Source organism: Pristiophorus japonicus, chromosome 7, assembly GCF_044704955.1.
Source record: "Pristiophorus japonicus isolate sPriJap1 chromosome 7, sPriJap1.hap1, whole genome shotgun sequence".
In the NCBI taxonomy this organism is placed as follows: Eukaryota; Metazoa; Chordata; class Chondrichthyes; family Pristiophoridae; genus Pristiophorus; species Pristiophorus japonicus.
In genome coordinates, this window is record NC_091983.1 from 93,905,153 (window position 1) to 93,917,513 (window position 12,361).

At 42.6% G+C, this 12,361-nt stretch overlaps 1 protein-coding gene across 1 annotated transcript in view; it reads left to right on the forward strand.

The window, feature by feature from the left end:
• Positions 1 to 12,361, forward strand: part of LOC139266596 (exostosin-1-like) — a 365,501-nt gene that overhangs the window by 58,443 nt on the left and 294,697 nt on the right. Inside the window, exon 4 of the mRNA XM_070884192.1 lies at positions 4,208 to 4,327. Within this exon, the coding sequence (XP_070740293.1) occupies positions 4,208 to 4,327 (120 nt within the window). The remainder of the gene's footprint in view (positions 1 to 4,207; positions 4,328 to 12,361) is intronic.

Here is a 12,361-nt window from a genome sequence, read left to right on the forward strand (position 1 = left end):
GTGCTGCAGCACTGCACATCGTGGCTATGGTGCAGATGCTGGACCATCATGAATGGGACTGCTGGAAAACAGTTAGGTGGATGTTGTTTTACTTTATTGCTGATGTTTAATTTGGATGCGATAAAAGCGACTGAAATGTGTCTAGGCTGATGAAAACTTTGTTCTTTGACCTTGCTGAAAGACCTTCATTGGCGAAGGCAAAATAATTATGAATAAGTGAAAAGTCACAATTTGTCCATCTAAGCTGATTAATTAATTCTGTGACACAGTCCTTCAAGAAGTTCTCAGGGGAGCACTACATATCACATAGAGGGTGAGCGGGTTAGGGTTAGAATGATCTATTGTAAGCCTGAGACAGCTGCAGACTCTGACAACATTTGTATGGGAAGAAAAGGGTATAAAGTTACAGCTATTCAATTTTAGGGGTAGCGCGATTACAGACCAAACTGAGGAAAGGCCCCGGGGATTTATCGGCCTTCAATCCCATCAATTTTCCGAACACAATTTCCCGCCTAATAAGGATATCCTTCAGTTCCTCTTTCTCACTGGACTCTCAGTCCCCTAGTACTTCCGGAAGGTTATTTGTGTCTTCCTTCGTGAAAACAGAACCAAAGTATTTGTTCAATTGGTCTGCCATTTCTTTGTTCCCCATTATAATTTCACCTGAATCAGACTGCAAGGGACCTACGTTTGTCTTCACTAATCTTTTTCTCTTCACATATCTATAGAAGCTTTTGCAGGCAGTTTTTATGTTCCCGGCAAGCTTCTTCTTGTACTCTATTTTCCCCCTCTTAATTAAACCCTTTGTCCTCCTCTGCTGAATTCTAAATTTCTCCCAGTCCTCAGGTTTGTTGCTTTTTCTGGCCAATTTATATGCCTCTTCCTTGGATTTAACACTATCCTTAATTTCCCTTGTTAGCCACGGTTGAGCCACCTTCCCTGTTTTATTTTTACTCCAGATAGGGATGTATAATTGCTGAAGTTCATCCATGTGATCTTTAAATGTTTGCCATTGCCTATCCACCGACAACCCTTTAAGTATCATTTGCCAGTCTATTCTAGCCAATTCACGCCTCAAACCATCGAAGTTACCTTTCCTTAAGTTCAGGACCCTAGTTTCTGAATTAACTGTGCCACTCTCCATCTTAATAAAGAATTCTACCATGTTATGGTCACTCTTCCCCAAGGGGCCTCACACAACAATATTGCTAATTAGTCCTTTCTCATTTTACATCACCCAGTCTAGGATGGCCAGCTCACCATTTGGTTCCTCGACATATTGGTCTAGAAAACCATCCCTAATACACTCCAGGAAATCCTCCTCCATCACATTGATACCAGTTTGGTTAGCCCAATCAATATGTAGATTAAATTCACCCATGATAACTGCTGTACCTTTATTGCATGCATATCTCATTTCTTGTTGATGCTGTTTGCAACCTTACTACTACTGTTTGGTGGTCTGTACACAACTCCCACTTGCGTTTTCTTCCCCTTGGTGTTCCGTAGCTCCACCCATACCGATTCCACATCATCCAAGCTAATGTTCTTTCTTACTATTGCATTAATTTCCTCTTTAACCAGCAATGCCATCCCGTCTCCTTTTCCTTTGTGTCAATCCTTCCTAAATGTTAAATACCCCTGGATGTTGAGTTCCCAGCCAGAAGAATGAGAGGTGATCTTAATGAAACATCTATCTGAGGGGGTTTGACAGGTTAGATGCTGAGAGGATGTTTCCCCTCATGAGAGAAGCTGGAACCAGGGAGCATAGTTTCAGAATAAGGGGCCACCCATTTAAAATGGACATGAGGAGGAATTTCTTCTCTCAGAGGGCTGTGAATCTTTGGAATTCGCTACCCTGGAGAGCTGTATAAGCTGGGTCATTGAATATAATTACGGTGGAGATAGACAGATTTTTGAATGATCGGGGAGTCAAGGGTTATGGGAGTGGGCAGGGAAGTGGAGTTGAGGCCAAGGTCAGATGAGCCATGAACTTATTGAATGGCGGAGCAGGCTCGAGGGGCCAAATGGCCTACTCCTGCTCCTATTTCTTATGGTCTTGTGTGGACGAGAAAGAGCATCACGTTATTTATTTTTAAAACTGCTGAAGACTAATTGAGGATAGTTTGGTTTTCTTGTCAAAAAGGAAATTGCTGAGCTAAGGGAAGAAGACATACTGAAATTAAATACATCCAACGCATGTATGTTTTTAAAGGTTGTTATAGAACAATTGGGTGTGCCTGTACCTGACTAAACAGAATTTGGAATGGAGCAGAATAACTGCATTGATCAGAGCAAGATATCAGCTTTCAGGTTGCAAAGGCTAGCCTGAATGATGCGACAGAATTTATAATAATGATCAGAGGTCTTCAGTGATTATACCAACAAACTCATTTTTAAGTACAGGAACCATATTAGTTCGTAATACAGGCACAGTGAATGTTTTAATTCCCAGGAAATTTGAATCCCCACAGGTTTCTGGCTGAAAATGTGGAGGAATGGACTCTGGGTCAGAAATGCTGACTGCCTATGTAAAACTGAATGATGTGCCTACCATACAGATGCACAATATGTTAGTACACAAAAAACTGACACTATTAGGCAGTGTTAGATGTTGCTGAATGGCAGCATGTAGATGAGATGTTTGAGGGATCCAACGATAAACCTTGGGTGGCTCCAGAGCTAATGGTATGGTTATGGGAAGAGAAGCTATTGCTAAGGATTGGTAAGAGTAGAACCAGGCGAGGGTAGTTCCACTCTGCTGGACAACGGAGGAGAGGCAATGAGGTTATGGTGTAGTCATCCGTGTCACTGGCTGCAGATAGGTCGAGAAGGATGGGAGATATATAATGCACCATGGTAACAGTCACAGAGGGCCGTTTCAGTGAGGCAACAACACGTTCAAGGACTTTAGAGAGGAATGGGAATTTGGAGATGGGGGTGGTAGTTTGCAAGGACAGTGGGGTGGGTTTTTTGAGGAGGGGGTGATGACGGCAGATTTTAAAAGGGAGGGGGACAGTACTTGAAAATATCAATAACAATATCAGCCAGCATGGGGTGGTTATCAGTTTACTAGGAATAGAGTTGAGTGAGCAGGAGGTGAGTTTTATGAACTGGATGAGCTTGGAGATGGCATGAGGGGAGAAAGGAGAGAAACTAGAGAAAGATTTGGTTTTATAGCAATGGCAAAAGGGAACCTTGGAGGAAGCTTGGCTTGGTGGGCAAGGGGAAGAGAGGCATGCACCAGAGGCAGCTGAATGGATGATCTCAAATCTGAATGACAAAGAACTCCATGAGCTCCTCGCACTTGTTGTTGGAGGTGAGGGTGGAGGAGACAGGGGAGGGAGATTTAAGGAGAAGGTTAGTAGCAGAGAAACGAAGCCGGGGGTTATATTCACATTCCGGGATGATCCTGGAGTAGTGAGCAATTTTGGCAGAGGAGAACAGCACCCATTAGTGCTTGCTGTGGTCCAGCCATGATGAATGACTAAACCAGTTGTGCGAGATAAAATAGTAAATGATGAATGTGCAATACTGCTTTAAATTGTGGGAGAAGGACAAGGGCACATATAAACCTATAAAAGGTAACATTAGAACTGCTGCCAGGAGGTCCTTCTTCACACAGACAATGATTAACACTTGGAATGAACTTCTTGGCAGAATGCTGGAGGTGAAAATCCAGGAATCATTTAAGAAACAACTAAGTGCAGCAGTGAGGAGAGTGTAGATTGTTCTGGATGGATGAATTAAGTGAGGCTGAATTGCCTTCTTCATCTGTAAGTATGTTGTGATCTAGTGTGAAGAAACAGTACAATGAATCTTGATTTCAACACATTTAAAAAGGCAGAGAGGAGTGTGTAGGTTGTCACTTGGGATGAATGGAGAGGTAAGTTCATGGGTATAGTTGAGATACTGATAAAATAGAGAAAGACAACAAAAGAAATAGAGGTTTGAGAAGTGGGTTCATTAAGCAAGAGTAAGTAAAAGAAGATGATGCGCACCTTTTTAATTTTTAGAAGAATATCATTACTCTAGCTGTCAGAAGCTAAGGATGACCAGATAATAATATACTTCCATGATCCCAGTGGCCCTTCATATATAAGTTACATCTAAAGCACTAGTTTCTGGTATGCCTATCGATCAAGATTTGCATTTATTCTTCCAGATGTTCATTTAATTCTATTATTCTCTGTATTTTTTTTTGCAGATTCCTTCAATAACTAGATCTGTACACCATGAGAAGATACTGGCACGTAGGCAACAAACACAGTTCCTTTGGGATGCTTATTTTTCTTCCGCAGAAAAAATAGTATTAACTACTTTAGAGGTGAGTGGTTTAATTTACGTCATTTTAATTAATATCAAATCTTAAAGTTTTGGCTCCTTTTGCACCATTTTCCCATTCAATGGCCTGACAGCAACTTCCATAAGTGGACCATGATCCCTATTATCTGGAATCTGTATCTTTACACTTTCTACCAGGGTGTGTGGACCTAATGATTAGCAACTATCCCAAGGGTCAGACTGTTACTGGATTAATCACAACATTGTACTGGAGAAATTAATGGGACTGAAATCTAATAAATTCCAGGGACCTGATGGCCGACATCCTAGGGTTTTAAAAGAGCTGGCTATAGAGATAGTGGATGCATTGATTGTCATCTTCCAAAATTCCCTAGATTCTAAAATGATTCCTGTGGTTTGGAAGGTAGTAAATGTAACCCTGCTATTTAAGAAAGGAGGGAAAGAGAAAACAGGGAACTACAAACCAGTTAACCTGACATCAATAGTAGGGAAATTGTTAGAATTTATTATTAAGGGCGTGGTAACAGGGCACTTAGAAAATAATAATATGATTGGGCAGAGTCAACATGGATTTATGAAAGGGAAATGTTTGACAAATCTGTTAGAGTTTTTAGAGGTTGTAACCAGCAGAATAGATAAGGGGTAACCAATGGATGTGGTGTATTTCAATTATCAGAAGGCATTTAGAAACATAGAAACATAGAAATTAGGTGCAGGAGTAGGCCATTCAGCCCTTCGAGCCTGCAACGCCATTCAATAAGATCATGGCTGATCATTCAACCTCAATACCCATTTCCTGCTTTCTCTCCATATCCCTTGATCCCTTAGGCTGTAAGGGCCACATCTAACTCCCTTTTGAATATATCTAACGAACTGGCCTCAACAACTTTCTGTAGCAGAGAATTCCACAGGTTAACCACTCTCTGAGTGAAGAAGTTTCTCCTCATCTCGGTACTAAATGGCTTACCCCTTATCCTTAGACTGTGACCCCTGGTTCTGGAACTCCCCAGCAATGGGAACATTCTTCCTGCCTCTAACCTGTCCAATCCCATCAGAATTTTATATGTTTCTATGAGATCCCCTCTCATTCTTCTAAACCCCAGTGGATACAAGCCCAGTTGATCCAGTCTCTCCTCATATGTCAGTCCTGCCATCCCGGGAATCAATCTGGTGAACCTTCGCTGTATTCCCTCAATAGCAAGAATGTCCTTCCTCAGATTAGGAGACCAAAACTGAACACAATATTCCAGGTGTGGTCTCACCAAGGCCCTGTACAACTGCAGTAAGACCTCTCTGCTCCTATGCTCAAATCCTCTAGCTATGAAGACCAACATGCCATTTGCCGCCTTCACCGCCTGCTGTACTTGCATGCCAAACTTCAATGACTGATGTACCATGACACCCAGGTCTCGTTGCACCTCCCCTTTTCCTAATCTGTCACCATTTAGATAATATTCTGTCTTCCTGTTTTTGCCACCAAAATGGATAACCTCACATTTATCCACATTATACTGCATCTGCCATGCATTTACCCACTCACCTAACCTGTCCAAGTCACCCTGCAGCCTCTTAACATCCTCCTCACAGCGTACACCGCCACCCAGCTTAGTGTCATCTGCAAACTTGGAGATATTACTTTCAATTCTTTCATCTAAATCATTAATGTATATTGCAAATAGCTGGGGTCCTAGCACTGAACCCTGTGGCACCATTTAGGACCAAGACCATAATTAAGAACAAACACAGGGTCGTTAACATCAATGTCACGCGATACAGCCGCGCGATCGTGGTACATGTTTTGCCGGCCACTGCCTGCCTTTCTGAAAAGGACCCATTTATTCAGACTCTCTGCTTCCTGTCTGCCAACCAGTTCTCTATCCACATCAATACATTACCCCCAATACCATGTGCTTTGATTTTGCACAGTAATCTCTTGTGTGGGACCTTGTCAAAAGCCTTTTGAAAGACCAAATACACCACATCCACTGGTTCTCCCTTGTCCACTCTACTAGTTACATCCTCAAAAAATTCTAGAAGATTTGTCAAGCATGATTTCCCTTTCATAAATCCATGCTGACTTGGACCAATCCTGTCACTGCTTTCCAAATGCGCTGCTATTACATCTTTAATAATTGATTCCCACATTTTCCCCACCACCGATGTCAGGCTAACCGGTCTATAATTCCCTGTTTTCTATCTCCCTCATTTTTTTAAAAGTGGTGCTACATTAGCTACCCACCAGTCCAGAGTCAATAGAATGTTGGAAAATGATCACCCATGCATCCACTATTTCTAGGGCCACTTCCTTAAGTACTCTGGGATGCAGCCTATCAGGCCCTGGGGATTTATCTGCCTTCAATCCCATCAATTTCCCTAACACAATTTCCTGACTAATAAGGATTTCCTTCAGTTCCTCCTTTTCGCTAGACCCTTGGTCCCCTAGTATTTCCGAAAAGTTATTTGTGTTTTCCTTAGTGAAGACAGATCCAAAGTATTTGTTCAGTTGGTCTGCCATTTCTTTGTTCCCCATTATAAATTCACCTGATTCTGACTGCAAAGGACCTACGTTGGTCTTCACTAATCTTTTTCTCTTCACATATCTATAGAAGCTTTTGCAGTCAATTTTTATGTTCCCTGCAAGCTTCCTCTCATACTTTATTTTCCCTCTCCTAATTAGACTCTTTGTCCTCCTCTGCTGAATTCTAAATTTCTCCCAGTCCTTAGGTTTGCTGCTTTTTCTGGCCAATTTATATGCCTCTTCCTTGGAGTTAACACTATCCCTAATTTCCCTTGTTAGCCACGGTTGAGCTACCTTTCCCTTTTTATTTTTACTCCAGGCAGGGATGTACAATTGTTGAAGTTCATCCATGTAATCTATAAATTTTTGCCATTGCCTATCCACCGTCAACCCTTTAAGTATCATTTGTCAGTCCATCCTAGCCAATTCATGTCTCATACCATCGAAGTTACTTTTCCTTAAGTTCAGGACCCTAGTCTCTGAATTACCACTGTCACTCTCCATCTTAATAAAGAATTCTACCATATTATGGTCACTCTTCCCCAGGGAGCCTCGCACAACAAGATTGCGAATTAGTCCTCTCTCATTACACAACACCCATTCTAGGATGGCCAGCTCTCTAGTTGGTTCCTCGACATATTAGTCTAGAAAGCCATCCCTAATACACTCCAGGAAATCCTCCTCCACCGCATTGCTACGAGCTTGGTTAGCCCAATCAATATGTAGATTAAAGTCGCCCATGATAACTGCTGTACCTTTATTGCACGCATGCCAAATTTCTTTTTTGATGCCATCCCCAACCTCACTACTACTGTTTGGTGGTCTGTACACAACTCCCACTAGCGTTTTCTGCCCTTTGGTATTCTGCAGCTCTACCCATACAGATTCCACATCATCCAAGCTAATGTCCTTTCTTACTTTTGCGTTAATTTCCTCTTTAACCAGCAGCACTACCCCACCTCCTTTTCCTTTCTGTCTATCCTTCCTGAATGTTGAATACCTCTGGATGTTGAGTTCCCAGTCTTGGTCACCCTGGAGCCATGTCTCCGTAATCCCAATTATATTATAATCGTTAATAGCTGCCTGCGCAGTTAATTCATCCACCTTATTATGAATACTCCTCGCATTGAGGCACAGAGCCTTCAGGCTTGTCTTTTTAAAACTCTTTGTCCCTTTAGAATTTTGCTGTAATATGGCCCTTTTTGATTTTTGCCTTGGGTTTCTCTGCCCTCCACTTTTACTATTCTCCTTTCTATCTTTTGCTTCTGCCCCCATTTTATTTCCCTCTGTCTCCCTGCATAGATTCCCATCCCACTGCCATATTAGTTTAACCCCTCCCCAACAGCACTAGCAACACTCCCCCTCGGACATTGGTTCCGGTCCTGCCCAGGTGCAGACCGTCCGGTTTGTACTGGTCCCACCTCCCCCAGCACCGGTTCCAATGTCCCAGGAATTTGAATCCCTCCCTCTTGCACCACTCCTCAAGGCATGTATTCATCTTAGCTATCCTGCTATTTTACTCTGACTAGCATGTGGCACTGGTAGCAATCCTGAGATTACTACCTTTGAGGTCCTACTTTTTAATTTAACTCCTCGCTCCCTAAATTCAGCTTGTAGGACCTCATCTCGCTTTTTACCTATATCGTTGGTACCTATATGCACCACGACAACTGGCTGTTCACCCACCCCCTCCAGAATGCCCTGCAGCCACTCCGAGACATCCTTGACCCTTGCACCAGGGAGGCAACATACCATCTTGGAGTCTCGGTTGCGACCGCAGAAACGCCTATCTATCCCCCTTACAGTAGAATCCCCTATCACGCAAGCTCTCCCACTCTTTTTCCTGCCCTCCTGTGCAGCGGAGCCACCCATGGTGCCATGAACTTGGCTGCTGCTGCCTTCCCCTGATGAGCCATCTCCCCCAACAATATCCAAAGTGGTGTATCTGTTTTGGAGGGAGATGACCGCAGAGGACTCCTGCACTGCCTTCCTACTCCTACTCTGCCTGATGGTCACCCATCCCCTATCTGCCTTTGTAACCTTTACCTGCGGTGTGACCAACTCACTGAACATGCTATCCACGACATCCTCAGCATCGCGGATGCTCCAGAGTGAATCCATCCACAGCTCCAGTGCCTTCATTTGATAAAGTACCACACAAAAGGCTATTAAACAAAATGAGGGCTCATGGGATTGGGGGTAATATACTAGCATGGATTGAGGATTGGTTAACGGATAGAAAACAGAGAGTAGGAATAACCAGGTTATTTTTGGTTTGGCAGGCTGTAACTAGTGGGATGCCGCGAGGATCAGTGTTTGGGCCTCAGTTATTTACAATCTATATCAATGATTTGGATGAGGGGACCAAATGTAATACATTTGCTGATGATACAAAGCTTGGTGGGAATGTAAGTTGTGAGGAGGACGCAAAGAGCCTTCAAGGGGATATAGACAGGCTAATTGGGTGGGCAAGAACATGGCAAATCGAATATAATGCAGAGAAATGTGAAGTTATCCACGTTGGTACGAAAAATAGAAAAACAGAGTATTTTTTAACTGGTGAGAGATTGGGAAATAAGAACATAAGAGATAGGAGCAGGAGTAGACCATGCAGCCCCTTGAGCCTGCTCCGCCATTTAATACGATCTTGGCTGATCCGATGATGGACTCAGGTCCAATTTCCTGCCCGCTCCCCATAACCCCTTATTCCCTTATCGGTTAAGAAACTGTCCATCTCTGTCTTAAATTTATTCAATGTCCCAGCTTCCACAGCTCTCTGAAGCAGCGAATTCTACAGATTTACAACCCCTCTGAGAAAAGAAATTTCTCCTCATCTCAGTTTTAAATGGGCGGCCCCTTATTTTAAGATCATGCCCCCTCGTTCTAGTTTCCCCCATCAGTGGAAACATTCTCTCTGCATCCACCTTGTCAATCCCCCTCATAATCTTATTAATTAGTCTCATCTCACACCAGCCCTTCTTCACCAGTTAGCACAGTCTCTTGGATTTAAAGCAGGTCGTTAGAAAGAAAACCAAACTTTTAAAAAATATTAATGAATGCAAAATTCTGCAGAGCCTGTTGACCTCTCCATCCAAGTTTTCAATGTGTCCTCCCATCGGTTAAAGCTCTGTACTGGGAGCGCAAATTTATAAAATTTACCTGAGGGCTAATTGCTGAGAGTTGGTAGAGTGAATTCGGACAGTGCAGCTTTTCATGCTCTGCAGTAATAGAATATTGTTTTTTGTTTATCCCTTGGGTAGGAAGTTTCAATTGAAATATGAGAGTGACAGACATGTCCTTCATAGAATCATACAGCACAGAAAGGGGCCATTTGACCCATCATGCCTGTGCTGGCTCTTTGAAAGAGCGATCCGATTAGTCCCACTTCTCTGCTCTTTCCCCATAGCCCTGCAAATTTTTACCCTTCAAGTACTTATCCAATTGTTTTTTCCAGATTATCCATCATAACTCAGAAAGGACACAATAAGCAGTTGATAAACTCTGCTTCTCTTTGAAATTTCTTTGAAATAGACAAGCAGCTGCATTTTGGTGGTGATACACAATAAAAATAAAATGCAGTAACTTCAGGACAGTCCTTGGTCACTTTTGCCAAAGGAGTTAGCGAGTTTCATCACATTATCACAATCTGATTTTACCCAATATTGAAATCCATATAAACAGTAATGAATCTGAATTGAATACGATGGAGGAGGATTTCCTGGAGTGTATAAGGGATGGTTTTCTAGACCAATATGTCGAGGAACCAACAAGAGAGCTGGCCATCCTAGACTGGGTGTTGTGTAATGAGAGAGGATTAATTAGCAATCTTGTTGTGTGAGGCCCCTTGGGGAAGAGTGACCATAATATGGTAGAATTCTTCATTAAGCTGGAGAGTGACACAGTCAATTCAGAGACTAGGGTCCTTAACTTGGGTAAAGGAAACATCGATGGTATGAGACATGAATTGGCTAGGATAGACTGGCGACTGATACTTAAAGGGTTGACGGTGGATAGGCAATGGCAGACATTTAAAGATCACATGGATGAACTTCAACAATTGTACATCCCTGTCTGGCGTAAAAATAAAATCGGGAAGGTGGCTCAACCGTGGCTAACAAGGGAAATTAGGGATAGTGTTAAATCCAAGGAAGAGGCATATAAATTGGCCAGAAAAAGCAGCAAACCTGAGGACTGGGTGAAATTTAGAATTCAGCAGAGGAGGACAAAGAGTCTAATTAGGAGGGGGAAAATAGAGTATGAGAGTAAGCTTGCTGGGAACATAAAAACTGACTGCAAAAGCTTCTATAGATATGTGAAGAGAAAAAGATTAGTGAAGACAAATGTAGGCCACTTGCAGTCAGAATCGTAAATTTATAATGGGGAACAAAGAAATGGCAGACCAATTGAACAAATACTTTGGTTCTGTCTTCACTAAGGAAGACACAAATAACCTTCCGGAAATACTAGGGGACCGAGGGTCTAGCGGGAAGGAGGAACTGAAGGAAATCCTTATTAGTCAGGAAATTGTGTTAGGGAAATTGATGGGATTGAAGGCTGATAGTCTGTATCCCAGAGTACTTAAGGAAGTGGCCCTAGAAATAGTGGATGCATTGGTGGTCATTTTCCAACATTCTATTGACTCTGGATCAGTTCCTATCGATTGGAGGGTATCTAATGTAACCCCACTTTTAAAAAAAGGAGGAAGAGAGAAAACAGGGAATTATAGACCGGTTAGCCTGACATCGGTCGTGGGGAAAATGTTGGAATCAATTATTAAAGATGTAATAGCAGCGCATTTGGAAAGCAATGACAGGATCGGTCCAAGTCAGCATGGATTTATGAAAGGGAAATTATGCTTGACAAATCTTCTAGAATTTTTGAGGATGTAACTAGTAGAGTGGACAAGGGAGAACCAGTGGATGTAGTGTATTTGGACTTTCAAAAGGCTTTTGACAAGGTCCCACACAAGAGATTAGTGTACAAAATTAAAGCATATGGTATTGGGGGTAGTGTATTGATGTGGATAGAGAACTGGTTGGCAGACAGGAAGCAAAGAGTAGGAATAAACGGGTCCTTTTCCGAATGGCAGGCAGTGACGAGCGGGGTACCGTAAGATTCAGTGCTGGGACCCCAGCTATTTGCAATATACATTAATGATTCAGACGAAGGAATTAAATGTAATATCTCCAAGTTTGCAGATGACCTTAAGCTGGCTGGCAGTGTGAGCTGTGAGGAGGATGCTAAGAGGCTACAGGGTGACTTGAACATGTTAGGGAATTGGGCAAATGCATGGCAGATGCAGTATAATTTAGATAAATGTGAGGTTATTCACTTTGGTGGCAAAAACAGGAAGGCAGAATATTATCTGAATGGTGACAGATTAGGAAAAGGGGAGGTGCAACGAGATCTGCGTGTCATGGTACATCAGTCATTGAAAGTTGGCATGCAGGTACAGCAGGCGGTGAAGAAGGCAAATGGCATGTTGCCCTTCTTAGCTAGGGGATTTGAGTATAGGAGCAGGGAGGTCTTACTGCAGTT